At 39.3% G+C, this 15,793-nt stretch overlaps 1 protein-coding gene across 1 annotated transcript in view; it reads right to left on the minus strand.

Moving 5' to 3' along the window:
- DNAJC3 (DnaJ heat shock protein family (Hsp40) member C3) overlaps positions 1–15,189 on the minus strand; it is a 40,628-nt gene extending 25,439 nt beyond the window's left edge. The window contains exons 1-2 of the mRNA XM_037024872.2: positions 14,958–15,189; positions 6,215–6,325 (exon numbers count right to left, since the gene is read on the minus strand). Coding sequence (XP_036880767.1) covers positions 6,215–6,325; positions 14,958–15,039 — 193 coding nt within the window. The 5' untranslated portion in view covers positions 15,040–15,189. The remainder of the gene's footprint in view (positions 1–6,214; positions 6,326–14,957) is intronic.
- Positions 15,190–15,793: the final 604 nt, after the last annotated feature.

A 15,793-nucleotide genomic window follows, 5' to 3' on the forward strand; every position in this document is an offset into this window, starting at 1 on the left:
AGAGATTGTATGGCCACAAAGCCTAAAATATTTATTATCTGTCCCTTTAGGGAAAAAGTTTGCCAACCTCTAGTCTAAAATATTAATTATATTCACCTCATAATTTTGATAAGTATGCAATTCAGTCTTTGATTTTGCTACAATTTTCTTCAGTGAAATACTAATTGAGAATGTAGACTATGCACTTATTCACAGGATATTAGAAAACTACAGACCTCCAACAAAACTGAGATACCAAACATGAAATCTCTGCTCCCTCACAAACTCCAACTAAAGTGGCAAAAAAGAAAGGTACAGACCTCAGGACAAGGAAGAGAATGAAAATCAGAGTGAGACTCAAGAGCAAGACTAAAGAAGGCAACAACATTTGAAAGAAGGAAAGCAGATGGATGCGTTAGGTCTTTGAGCAAATTCCAATCTGGTTAGCACCAACAAAGCAGGAAAAGAAGTGAATTCAATTAGAAGCAAATTGTGCTGCTGAACAGCCCTACCAGAAAGCAACTGTGAAATATATGTACGCATCAAGAATCTTAAAACTGATCTTGACCAAATCTAGTCATCTATTTTTAAAGAATAAATATTTATGTACACAGATGTGTATCATTATAAGATGTACAACTAAAACTCCCTGAAGATCTTACCATTTGAAAAGCATTACAAGAATCTCTATGGCAGGATAGTATATAATTATTAAAAATTATGGTTTTGAGCAGTTGGTGGTGGCACTGAAAACTATCTAAAGTACTTCTGGGGGAGGTGAGGCAGGAAAGCATAGACCATAAAACCTTATATGAAGGAAGATGTACAAATGGCCAATAAGCACATGAACAGACACTTAACATTATTAATCACTAGAGAAATGCAAATCAAAAGCATACTGAGATATCATTTCACACCCATCAGGATATGAAAAGAAAATAAGGAAGGAAGGAGGGACTAAGAAACAAACAAGTATTGGAGAGGATGTGGAGAAATTGGAGCTCATGTGCGCTGCTGGAGGGTATGTAAAACTAACAGTTCACGTGGATTCCTTAAAAATCAACGGAATTACCATATGAACCATCAGTTTCACTTTTGGGTATATACCCAGAAGATCTGAAAGCAGGGTTCAAATATTTGTACACCCATGTTCAGAGCAGCATTACTCACAATAGCCCAAAGCTGTAAACAACCCAAATGTCTACCAATGGATGAAGGGATAAAGGGAACGTGGTGTACAGATACAATGGAATATTATTCAGCTTCAAAAAGGAATGAAATTCTGACACATGCTATAATATGAATGAGCCCTGTTGACATTATCCTAAGTGAAATATGAAATAAGCCAGACAGAAAAGGACAAATATTGTATGATTCCACTTCTATGACGTACCCAGAGTAGTCAAACTTATAGACAGATATTAGAATGGTGGCTACCAGGGACTGGGAAAGGAAAGGATCAGAAATGAGGGAAAAAATGGGCTGAAGGGGATAAAGAGGTACAAACTTTCAATAATGAAATAAGTTAGTCACAGGGATGAAAGTACAGCATAGGGAATATAGTCAATAACATTGTAGCAGCTTTGTATGTTGACAGATGGTAACTACATTTATCATGGTGAGCATTTAGTAATGTATACAATTGTCAAATCATTATACCTAAAACAAATAATATTGTATATCAACCAAAGATTTCAATTAAAGAATGCCTATTTAAAATGTATGGCAATACCACTCAGCAATAAACAAGGAAGTATACATACTACAACATTGATGAACCTCAACAACATGCTCAAGAGAAAAAAAAAGAAATGGGCAAAAATTGTTTAGTGAGTACAGCATTTCAGTTTGGGAAGATGAAAAGGATTCTGGAGATGGATGGGGATAATGACTGCACAACAATGTGAGTATCCTCAATGCCATGAACTATACAGTTATAAATGGTTAAAATGGCAAATTTTGTTAAGTATTATTGTGATAGTATGTTTGAAAAAAACAAGAGAATTGGTTTTTAACAATAAACAATTTTTCATTTTTTTCCTTAAATCTAAAACCAACCAACCAAAAAAAAATATATGATCCCATCTAACCATCACTGAAATTTATTTTCTGATATCCCTTAGAAAACAAGGAAAGAATAGCAAAGTCAATAGTCTATATATAGATATTTACTACAAAATATTTTAATTCGCTTGAAAAAAGAGTAAGAAACAGAGTAAAACTATATTTAGAGCGCACTTGAAATAGAGTATTCCTAGGTTCAGTTTTATATTTGATTTAGACTGTGCAATAAATTAAGACTACTTGGGTCTGGTCAGCATAACTGACCAGAAGAATGATTTGATACCTAAGGATTACTCGAACTTAACTGCCTGCTTCTGAAAGTGAAAGGAATTCACTACAGGCCAACAGTACTTATCTGGGTAGGGAGACTGGACTGTCTTCTTTACATTGTCCATATAGCCCAAAATGTTTCACAATGAACATGGAGTACTTTTATTTCACTGATTTTTTTTAAATTTAAGTTCTCCATAACTTATTTACACTAACCAGAGAATAAGAAATACTAGAAATGACATGATTTAAGGCCTAAAGTTAACACCACACACCATCACGTTCATATGTCCAAATCTTACTCAATCTTTGAGGCACAGCTCAAATGACTTATTTAGTTACATGTGTGAAAATATACCTTCCAATTCCCATTATATTCTATAACATATACTTTTTTTTGCACCTAGCATATCACTACCTTCCAGTATCAATTATTTATACACACACACACACACACACACACACACACACACACACACACACATACACACACACACACTGCAGTGCAGAGAAAATTAATTCATTGAGTGAATCCATTTTTGTGCATCCATAGATAAGTACCTGGACTCAAAGAAATGGAAACAAACTTCTGGTAATTGCAGCAAAGGACACTCTCACATCAATACCAACACTGCAACCTGCCTGGGACAAGCAAAGGACCCAAAGAAGTCAGCACAGACATGGCTTCTAAACAGATGTACCTCACTAGGATGTTCAAAGTATTCTCCCATATGCAATTAGCATAGACATTTTTGAAAACTTATTTATTTTGAACTCTGTATGAAGTTCTTTCAAGGAAAGAAGAATGCTTATTGCTAGCTGCTAGCTGCTAGCTTTGGGCATTTTATCAAGAAGCCACCATCAGTGAAAGTACACTGAACTTCTATTTGGAAAAAAACTGACAATTTTAGTCCATGCAGAAAAACCTCCAAAGAGGATTATATATGGTATAGCTTTTGTATTAAAGATTCGATTATACATATATGAAAAACACCTATATAAAATATTTTTGAGGCTTTCACTTTTGCTTATTTTACTACCATTTTTTGTTATTTTTAAAATAAGAAATGGGATTGGAATCCCAATTTATCACACTGAACCCACAAAAATAATGGCAACGGCTCAACATATACATCAAGACTCAACTTGCTTAGCAGTATAGCACAAGTTAAATGGCTAAACAAAATAGCCTTCTCTGGCTCTTGATCTTTAAATACGAACAGTTTCTAGATCTAGTGTCCACTGTGCATGGAGCAGCAACAGAACACAGATTGGTTTAAGAAACTCTTGCTTAGTTTCTCATAGTACAGTATTTGATAACCTTGAAAAAAATCACTTTTCCTATTAGCCATTCAATATACAATATGGTTTATTACTTAAATTGCAGGTCTACATATAGAAATACTAAATTTCATTTGAAAACATGACATTCAAATTGTTATACAGGCACACCTTGGAGATTCTACGGGTTTGGTTCCAGACCACCACAATAAAGCAAGTATCACAATAACACAAGTAAAATGAATTTTTGGGTTTCCCAGTGCATGCTAAAATTGTGTTTACACTGTACTGTAGTCTATTAAATGTAAATAGCATAATGTCTAAAAAAAATGTAATACTTTGATTAAAAAATACTTGATTGCTAAAAAATGCTAACTGTCATCTGAGCTTTCAGTGAGCCATAATCTCTCTACTAGGAGAGGGTTGGGCCTTGAAGTTGATTGATGGCTGCAGAATGATCAGGGTGGTGGTTGCTGAGGGCTGGGGTGGCTATGGCAACTTCTTAAAATAAGACAACAAAGAAGTTGCCACATCAACTGACTCTTCCTTCCATAAATGACTCCTCTGTAGCAGGCAATGCTGTATAGCGTTTTACCTATAGTAGAATGTCTTTCAAAATTGGAGTCAGGCCTCCCAAACCCTTCCACTGCTTCATGAACTAGGTTTATGTCAACATCCTAATCCTTTTCTGTCATTTCAAACATCATCAGAGCATCGTCACCAGGACCAGATTCCATCTCAAGAAACCACTTTCTTTGCTAATCCATAAAAAGCAACTCCTCAGCTGTTAAATTTTTATTATTAAGATTACAGCAATTTACATATAATAATAATGAAAATGTCTGAAATATTGCAGGAATTTCCAAACTGTGGCATTACCAAAATGTGACACAGAGACAGGAAGTGAGCAAATGCTATTGGAGAAAAGGTGCCAACAGACTTGCTTAACACAGGTTACCACAAACCTTCAACTTAAAAAAAAACAGTACCTGCAAAACATGATAAAATGAGGTATTCCTGTAATAGTTCATTAGAAATTTCAACATGAGAAATAGATTTAAAGTCTAATCCTAAAACTATCAAAAAATTCAAACAGGAGAATATTAGCCATGATAAAGAAAGTACTACTATTATTTAAAGAAATACATCAGAAAGCCAAATACAAATGTTGCACAAAGTGGTATTCGGAAGCAGAAGGAACACCACCCACACCTAAATACAGAAATTTTTTAATTCTTGCTTCCAGCTACCCCAACTCTACACCTTCATTCATTCAAATTTTTACTTAAGAAATTCACAGTCTTTCAAACTGGAATGTGACCTCTGGAAAGTCATAGAACACTCTTTGTTCCCTCCTGTCTATATGTGAATAGTAATACCCAACCTCATTTCACAAATGAAGTTCAAATGTGATGAGAAGGCACCATGATATGTTTGTGACAAATAAGTATAAATGTGGATTTTGTTTTTGATTTAGCAAAACTAAGTTAAGTCTGATACTGATTTTCCCATCAAGCAAATGAAGAAACCTATGACTGCCATTTAATCCACCACTTTATACATTAATTCATGCCAGACATGCCTAAGACATCCTGTAATGTCTATCAAAAACTATCTCAGGCCCTAGAATTCATTAAGCCAGTAAGGCTATGCTGCAGGAATGAGAGGCGGGGCCGTCTTCACACTTGCACTGAACTTCTCTGACGATAAATCTCTGAACAAAACTTGTATCTGACTCCTTCATAATACTGAAATAGATGCAACTATTTTAGAGGACTATTTGGAAAGTGATCATCAACACTTCCTTAAATCACATTGCTTCCAACAGATCAAGAATATTTCCCAATCAGCTCCAAATCTCAAAACTCTTGCCAAAAAATGTTATACACCAGATACAAAAACATTTCAAGCCAAATCACTGAAAACTCTATACCATAAGTGGAAACAATTATTTTTGTTTCTACAAAAATGAGATATATAAGTAAATTTAAAAAAAGGACTCAAGAAAGTCAATGTCAAAATGTCCTAGAACATAAGTATATGTAGTGACTCATAAGAAAACCCTTGACCCTCACTCAGGACATATTTATTGGGGTCATCTCATTTCTCACAGTCTCAATAGATTAAAAGCTGCAGAGACAGTTGATGCTTACAGACACAAGTAAGCACTAAGAAGTGACAGCCTAAGCGTGGTGGAAGCATGACCAACACGGATGAGGAATGAACTGCAGGACCCAAGAGCCTCAGAGTAAGGTAACTATTATTTGATGATCTGAAGTCATCAAGAAAACTAAACTATATTCAGTGAAATCTTTTAAGAACACAGAATTAAAAATCTTTTAAGAAGACAAAAAAAAAATTTTTGTCAGTATTATCTCAAATTATTGTTGGCACTTACAGTAGAAAGTCTCAGTTATCGGGAAAATTCTCTCATGTTCGATACATATTCAAGTGTTACACATTTACTTGATTAATCTATTTCACGCAGAATCCTGTAAACACTTTTAAATGTTTTTATTTAAACATTAAATAATGTTTATTTTAAACGTTATCGAAAAAAGAGCTATTAATTAGGATTCACTAAGATGGTTTCTGAGTGATTTGGTTCCAAGATACAAACCTACTGCAGCATGAAACTGAGATAAAGCATCAGCTAGCTGTCCAGCCGCAAGTAATTTCTTGCCCAATTCAAGATGTTTCTCAACATCTGCATTTACCCCACATTCAGCACCTAAAAACAAATAAAAAAATAAGTTAACTTTCTATGAATAAAGATTTAATTCTGAAGACTAAAACGCTAAAAATATAGTTATCTGCCTCACACCTCTACTCAGAGAAGTCACAGAAGCCAAAAAGTTAAAGTAACAATAAAGCATAAACAGTGCTTCATTTGAGTATAAACAACCCCAAAATATAACCATACTGACCTAGTCAGTCAAAAGAATGTAACCAGTCTACAAAATATAAGGGAAAGTATATAACAAAGTAGTAGTAAGAATATCTTAAACAACGAAGTTAGAATTGTTTTGTTAAACTAGAATCCACTTTAATGAATGTTGAGTCCATTATAATATTCAAATATTGCATCCTACAGTATGCAAGAATATATTTGTAAACGATTTATCCAATAAGGGGTTAACATCCAAAATATATAAAGAACTCATACGTCTCAACACCCAAAAAACAAATAACCCGATGAAAAATGAGTGGAGGGCCTGAACAGACACTTCTCTAAAGAAATACAGATGGCCAAGAGGCACATGGAACGATGCTCCACATCACTAATCATCAGGGAAATACAAATTAAAACCACAATGAGATATCACCTCATACCAATTAGGATGACCACCATCCAAAAGACAAGAAACAACAAATGCTGGCAAAGATGAAGGGAAAGAGGAACCCTCTTACACTGTTGGGGGGAATGTAAATTGATGCAACCATTGTGGAAAGCAATATGAAGTTTCCTCAAAAAAACTAAAAATAGAAATACCATTTGACACAGGAATTCCACTCCTAGGAATTTATCCAGAGAAAACAAGATCCCAGATTCGAAAAGACATGTACTCCTATGTTTATCACTGCACTATTGACAATAGCTAAGATACGGAAGCAACCTAAGTATCATCAGTAGATGAATACATAAAGATGTGGTACATAAACACAATGGAATATTTTGCAGCCATAAAAAAAGAAATCCTGCCATTTGCAACAACATGGATGGAGTTAGAGGGTATTATGTTCAGTGAAATAAGCCAGGCAGAGAAAGACAAATACCAAATGATTTCACTCATTTGTGGAATATGAAAACAAAGCAAAACAAGGTACAAAGTAACAGTAGACTCACAGACACAGAGAAGGGACTAGTGGTTACCAAAGGGGAGGGGTTGGAGAGGGAGAAGGGGATTAAAGGGTACTATAATTCGCAATCACAATATAGGTAGGTCACAGGGACTACAGGACTATAGTACAGCATGGAGAATACAATTAATGACTCTATAACATCTTACTACATTGATAGAAAGTGATGGCAATGGTGAGGGTGAGGGTGAGGGTGAATGCTGAACCACTATATTATGTTTGAAACCATCATTAAGATTGTATATCAATGATGCTTTAATAAAGAAATGTTCAAATACTGAGCATCTACAATACATAGACACTGATCTCAGTATTTGGAATTAAATGATAAAAACAAAAACTTCCGCCACTCACAGTACCTGACATTATAATGAGAGGAGAGAGACATAAGAAATAAGTAAATTACACAGTGTGTTAGGATAAAAATACTATAGACAAAGTATAGCCACATGAGGGGAGTGAGGAATGCTGGGACTTTCAGCATTAAATAAGGTAGTCTAGGATGGTCTTCACTGGGAAGCTGATACTGGAACAGACTTACTTAAAGGAAGTGAAGAACTCTCCATGCAGGTATCTAAGAAAAGAGCCTCCCAAGAACAAGGGCCAGCTAGTACGAGAGTCCTAGGACATTGCATTCCAGGTCTGTTCCAGTATAAGCTGAGGTCAAAGAAGTAGAGGGCCTGTGTTCAGCTTTGATTTCACTCTGGGTCAAATGGGGAACCAGTGAGAAATTGTGAATAGAACAACATAATCTGACTGACCAGTTATCAATTGGTTACATTACACATTTATTTGGACAATCTGACAGGCCAATTTTATCAGACCTGATAAAATGATTTGCAATCTGGACAACAAATAATGGCAAGCAAGCCCAGCCATAAACAACATAGTAAAAGGCAGGAAGGATTCCATCTTAAAAATAAGATTGTATTTTAATACCCAGGAAGTTAAGAACTAAGATTCTTAACTTACTCTTTAGCAAACAGACAATAGCTTAGCCCACATTGGAGGCTGGGCAGGCAGTCTTGTTTAATATGCTCCCAAACCAAGATGCTGGTATCTCAGGAAAAAATCAGAGCAGTAAATTTCTTGTGTTAAATTAATTTTAAATATTCAGGAACCACTTAACAAGTCCACACCCCTGAGCACTTTATCTCATTCCCAAAAATCCTCAACTGCCTATAAAACCCCTAGACAATGCACAACTACAGGCTTTCTTGCCCCATGAGCTTTGTCCTTTCACTTTATCTCTAAATGCAAGCCTCTACCTGGCTTCACTCTCCCTGCAAGAGATGGGGTGCCTCCTAACTGGGATTTTCCCTCACCTTCCTCCAAATCCATCCCCAATGCTACTGCCAGATTAATCCTTACAAAATGCACTGCTAATAAAAAGTCTACAGTATTTCCACATCACTTGCTAGATTCAATCTAAATCCCTTCAATTCTATAGGCAAGCAAGACCCTTATTCAGGTCACTTGATATGGGTCCAGTTTCATCATCTCTCACTCTTCCACCTCTTACTTGATTGTCCTAACATAACGAACTGGTTGTACTTCCCCGAACATAGGTTCTCATGCTGTATCGCATCCTTTTGCGCATGCTGTTTCATCAGAAGGCCTTCCCCACCTGCCCACATGCAAAATTGCTACTCCTTCAGCAGGACTCTGCCCTTAGATGGTGCCTTCTTTGTGAAACCTTCCCTGACCACTTCAGCGAGAGGGTGGGAAAAAGTCTACACTCATAACGACATGACTTTGCTTTGCAATACCACTGTCTCAATATAGCAACCTTCACAGTTTGCCTCTCATAACCCAACCACCCAATCTAAACATAAAGCAAGTTTGAGAGAAGGAATTATCTTTTCTTCTTTATATCACCTAGTTCAGTACTTTGTACAAAGTGGGCACTCAGTGTTTACTGAATCAATATAACTATTTTCCTTCTTACTTAAATGTACTATAATTCATCAGAATAATAGAATCCAAAATACATAATAAACAATTATCAGATCAAACTAATACTACCAAAGTTTCATAAAGACATTAATATATTTTTTAATTGTAAATAATGGGTGCTTTTGCAATATCTCAACTGTGCTTTGAGCTATGGATAATTTTTATTCCTTTGCCACATCATGGGAGACAGTGACAGTGAGAGCTGTCTCCTATATTCTGAGAGATTAAGCAACCAAACATCATACCAGTTCCTAATCAGCATTAAACAAATAAGATTCTCCTCAGAAAAGCATAACCATAGGCCAGCAAATTATAATAGGAAGAGCAAGAAAAAGATGAAGTACCTAATCTTTCATTGAAGTTAATATCAGAATCTGCTGTTTCAGAGAACAAAAAACAAAGAAAAAAACTAAAGAAATGTAAAGTTGTGTTAAAAGTATGATGTGGTGAGAGTCACACTCAAGACTGGAAGAACCAGACTTCAAAAGGCAGGAACTGGTGGTCAAAGATACTAAGGGTCAAGCTAAGGCCAGGAGACAGAGCTGGGAGCAAGCCCAGGGATGGGAATTCAGGTCGGAGCACTCAGAATATGAGGGATGAGGAAACCCCAAGATCACTCTACAAAGGAACACGATGCAAAACAAAGCACTGTCTGTAAAAGGGCCAATCTGAACCAATATCCAAGCAAGATGGGGCAGAGTCTGAAAGAAGTCTTATGGCAGAAACACAAAACAGAAGAATCTAGCCACAGAAAGAAAAAGCACCAAGTTAATTACCTTAGCAATTCCATATTCAAGTGGGGACCAATGACAAAATAGTTTCAATAAAAATACACTGGGCTGGAAACCCTAAGCACCTCTTCCCAGTCACTCTGACCTAAAAAGTTCTGCACAAACTGAAAAACAAAAAAGCTGAGTAAGTTATGTAGCACATCTGAACACTGTCTATACTAAAATCTTCCTAAGTAAATTAGGAAAATAAAATCTATTGTAACAGGTTTGCTCAACTTCAATGGACATTATCTGTCTTTGTTTCAATTCACTGTGAAGGCATGAATGTTGTGATGGGATGTATAAGAGTTCATGCAAAAAACAACTCAAATAGTCAACATCACTTATCCATTTAAAAAATATCTACTGCACATCGACTTCAGGTCAACATATTTAAGGCACAAAAACAAGAAAGAGCTCTTTCCATAAAGTTTATATTCTAGAGGGAACAAAAAGACAGAAAAAATAAATGAGATAATTCAGACAGTGTTAAGAAAATTCAAAAAGGTAAAGTGAGAGTATTAACTGCAGGAGAGAGTGCTTTTTTACATAGTGTGTCAAAGCAGCCCTCTCTGAAATATGAATGCCCATTTGAAGATCTCAGAGAAGAGCTTTCCAGACTGGGAACAGCAAGAATAGACCCTGTCCAAAATGAGGCTGGCATGTGGAAGTAAAAGAAGTTGATATGGTGGGAGCCTAGTGATGGAGGGGAAGATTCTGATGAAAAGAGGTCTAAGTAAACAGGAGTCAGATATGTAAGGCTTTGCAGTATTCATGGGATAACGTGTTGATGAGAGAAGAGGAGATGAGGAAACAGACTACCAACAAGTCTCTAAAGTTCTGCTGTCTAGAGAAGCAAAGACACAGATCAGTAGCTGAAGGGATGCATGACATCAAAGAACCGCTTAAGATGGAACCACAAAGGCATGTTGGAGTGCTGATGTCAGTGACCCAACAGAGAGTAAGTGACAACCCCTGAGAGACACACTCCTATAACTGGAGAAGCAACATTTTCAGAAGATGAGAAGAAATGGGATCCAGGACACAAGGGGTTGGATTTTGCCAGGAATAGAGATGCTTTATCCATTTTCATGTAAGAAAAGTATCAGAGTAGGTACAGATACAGGTAGGTTAAGTGAACTAAGTGGTAGAAAAGAAGAAACTTCCCTGTGATGGCTTTCATTTTCTCAATAAAGTTCCAGGTCTAAAAGAATGAGGTAAATCAAGAAAGGAAAGGGGGTTTTAAATTGAAGACTTAAGGGAAGAAGAAAAGGTTCAAAGTACTAATTTTCAAGAACAGACACCATAAGGAATTGTAGGAACACTGGCAGTATTAAGTGTGCACTTGAAATTGAGATTATATGCTTAAAATAAGACCAGTCTGCAGGGTTATCTCCATTTTTCTCCACCCACGTTCAGTTCTGAGGTAAATAAAGAAGTTGGCCAAGTTGAATGTATTCTGTGTCCAATTCTGCCAAGTGAGTGAAACAAAAGAATACAGGCGCAAAGAAATTAAAGAGTGTTTGCAATGGAGTGACTACAAGATGGACCACTAAATCTAAACTGAGAAAGGAGGGAAGAGGACATGGAAGCTGCACAAAGCACATCATACCCCCAAGAGGTCTGTAAACTCAACGACAAAAACCATGAGTTCTATATTATGCATACCTCACCAAAGAGCACTGCACTGCAAGCCTCCCTTGACTAAATTAAATGTACCTTCCCGGTATTCCAGAACTCCAAATAACACAAATTCATCAGATTAAAAAAAAGAAGGGCAAGCAAACAGCTTTCTAAAGATCTTGTAAGAAAAATAAGTCCATGGCTAAAATGTTTTATTTCTGAAGAGCAGGTGACTGGGTTCCCATTATATTTCCATGTAAACAAAGATTAGTTGCTAAACATTACTCATAGGAAACTCTTAATGCTTGAAATTAAACTTAACCACAATTAATTCACTTCATATGGGAAAATGAAGCCTAATAACTACAAAGCACCCCATGTCAGAACAACTCCCACGGAATCAAAACTACTGCATTTCTAGGCACTAGCTCAGTAAATGCTAACTAGTCAAGTGAACTGGAACACTGACACCACTGCTAACTATAGCCTACCTCATTAAAATAATTCTAGAAGCTATCTAACCATCTGTTAGATTACAAGGTTTATGTAAATTACTGAAAGTCATTCATTTTCCCTTCTTTTGATTCTCTCCATATTTAAATAATGTCAAGAAAATCCTAGAGAAGACAAACCATGCTTTTAGTAAGTTAGGTGCACAGAAAAACTATCCCTATCTTTTATGCTTCAAGATTTTCAACCACTTTCTTTTCTCCATGGTCAAATGTATGGTTTAGTCAGATCAGTTCACTGAAATAAAGAAAAATGGGTCCAAGCAGCATGTTAAGGAAAAGAGAAGGAAGATTTGGTTCCCAGGCTGTGTTCCAACTCAAAGTACCAAACAGAACAAATCATTATCAAAGAATTAAAATAGCTTCCTTATCTGTAACATGAGAATACTGAAGTAGACACTACTAAAATTTTCTTTCTGTTTCAAAAATTCTATTACTAATCTAGTGCTTTGAACTTAGCTCTTCAAAAGGCCTTTTGGAAAGGGGGTGCTAAAAGATGTTATCTTTCAATTTATAAGCCTATTACATAGTTTCTCTCTCTGGATTACAACTAACAGAAAAACCTAGAGGAAAAAAAAAGAATATTTTTTAAATCAGAAAAAATTAGGCCAACTAAGTTAATTACTGGTGGCACTCTCTATGCAGCTCTGTTCCACATTCACTCTTCTTGCACCCATTCTCCTTCATTTCTCTCTCAAAGCCTCTGGCCTTGCAGTGGAATCATGCAGGCCTGAATGCCTCCAGGAGTACTTCGAAGTTACTGAACCCAGACACAGAACTTACCTGGGAAAACTGGAGCTAACAGTTCGCTAACAGAAGTTGGAGGTTCTTTCTTATCTTTAAATCCCCATCACCAAATTTAGTGTCTAGTACACAGCAGCCACCTAATCTAACTTTTCCAAATAATTTACTACACCAGTGACTGTCACCAGTTATTTCTTTTTAGAAATATAAAGTTTCAGGTCTCACCCAACCTACTGAATCAGAGACTCTGGCAGTGGATCCCAGCTCTGTTTTAAAAGGCCTCGGTGAGATTCTGATGCACACTCAAGGTTGCGAAGCACTGTATTAAATATGCCAGAGAATCACCTTTCTGTTCATTACTGCTGAGCGAGCAAACAAACAGAAAGTGCGGATTTTCTCAGCTGTCACCACTTACAAATGCTTGCACCCACTGATGCTGCCAACACTTCACTTCTGTCTCCAGCCTGCATACAAGACATACAGAATCATACACAAAACAGCAATTCAAAAAGGTGGCCCAAAAGCTAGCAGGAACAGCGTTATCATACAAAAGTGTGCACTTTTGTAATTTTTTTAAAAAAAGCATTAAACAGAACATAGGTAACTTTCTCTTAAGTAGCTAAAATTTATCATTCAAGGTAACTGGATATAAATGCTAGACTTGATGAGGAGTGGCTAACATTAAGAAATGTCAAAGAACTGGAATACATGACCCATATTTAAGTGGTCCAGGCATTTCAATTCCCTAGATTTTCTGGGGCAACCTCACTGTAACACTCTTTGTCCCAATGTTGTCATGCTACAGTTCTGATTTTTGGTTCAAAAAAATATGGTCACCAGAAGAACACCACCACCACCTGCTTAAAACGGGGAGAGTATTACTTTTAAGTTGAGAATTTTGAGGGAATTTTACCAGAAAGAATTCCCAACATCAGCTCCTCATTCCCTCAAAGTCTAATAAGTCTTATATTAAAATGTGTAATTTAGCCTCCTTGACTACTAGCCCTTTTCATGGGGATGAGAATAGATCAGTGCATGTGACATGTTTTGCCCAGTTAACTAAGCTAGGAACATTAGTTAATTGGCACTTTCAGCTTTAATTCTTCTTTCGCAAGCATCTAAGATGGGCCAGCCCTATATTTCTGCTATTCTGGTAGAGTAGCCAACACTGCAGTCTGCAGGACTGAAATGAAATTTACGCGTTTGTACCTTGTTAGAGGGTCATTTGTTCAGAGAACTCTGGAAAAGGAAAGCCAGCCTTAAATTGAATGCCACCATGCTGGGAGTTGAAAAACCACAAACTTAGTTCCTCGCCCTCCGGGAGCTCGTCGGCTCCCTAACGCACCAAACCTAACAACTTCTACACACAACACAGAGCACAGAAAAGTGATGGTTACTCACTTTGAACAGTCATCCCTGTCCCCTGCTCCTCACTCGGCCGGACACACTCCCTCCCGCCTCCCGGAACTCCACAGCGAAGCAAGCCTCCCCCTGGCACCTTTCAGCCTCCTCCCAGCACCTCCGACCAAGTGTCCCCAGGAGCCGGGCGCGGGTCCCAAGCGAGGCCGAAACCCGGCGGCTGCCCAAGTCTCCGCGTCCCAGGGCCCCCGAATACCTCCCGGCGCCCCGCGCCCCGCCGCCTCCTCGGATCACCTCGGCCCCCTCCTCACTCCACACCCGCTGTTTCTGTCCAGCGGCCCGCGGGCCCCAGCACCTCTTCCCCAGGCAAACCCGGAACCGGGCGCCGGCCTCCACCCAGGGACGGGCTCAGGCCCAGGTCGGACCGCCGAGTCTCGGACCGTCCGGGCCGCCCCAAGACTCGCGCCCGGGCTCAGGAGGGCAGCACAGGGAGGCCTAGCCCGGGGACCCGCTCCTCCAGCCAGGGCAGCACCGGACTCACCTTCGTACTGCAGGTCCACCAGGACCAGCAGGAAGGGGAACACCGAGCCCAGCCGGCTGGTCACAGAACCGGGGGCCACCATGTCCGAAGGCGCGGGCGGGGAGGGGCAGCAAGGGTGCGGGACCCACCAGCCCCGCCGGCGCTCAGACAGCAGCTGCACGCGCCCGCCCGCCGTCAGCGCTAGCTCAGGCCTAAGCCGCGGCGGGCGCCCTGTGGAGGGAAGCAGCGGTGGGCGGGGCCCGGGCTACGCTACGCCCCGAGCGCCGCCGCGGTCCAATCGCTCTCTTCCAAGCCTCTTTCCTACTGGGCTCGCCAGGGTCGTGGTTCTCGCTGATAGGCTGAGGAGGCCGACGCCCCGCCCCGCTCCTGATAGGGTAACGTGGAAGCTCGAGAAAAGGCTGCGTCCTCTGGTCGCGGAGCTGTCAGGGAGCTGCAAACCGTCGCGGTCGGCGGGAGGGAGGTGGCAGGGGAGGCTGTGTGGCGCTAGACGAGTCCGCATGCGCAGGCCACGAAAGCTCTTCTGAGTCGGTTGCTGCTCGTCGGGTTAGCGAGCAGGAGGTGAGCGCTCCGAGGTTTTCCGGAGTGCCGCCGCGCCCGTAATGGGAAGGCCGAACCTGGTCTCTAGAAGTCTGCGGGGAGCCTTAAAGCGTCTAGGATGGAGTCCCGGACAGACCCGGGAACTGGACAAATCGCAGAGCCGCCGTTTCCGGCCGAGCGGCTCAGAGGAGTACGAACGGAAGGGTGCGCGGGAAATGGCCTGGAGAATCTGGAGCCCAGAGAGTGGTGGGGTGAGCTGATGGAGGCTGAAGCATTTCAGGGGGCAACCAGAGAGAAGC

Source organism: Manis javanica, chromosome 9, assembly GCF_040802235.1.
Source record: "Manis javanica isolate MJ-LG chromosome 9, MJ_LKY, whole genome shotgun sequence".
Lineage (NCBI taxonomy): Eukaryota > Metazoa > Chordata > Mammalia > Pholidota > Manidae > Manis > Manis javanica.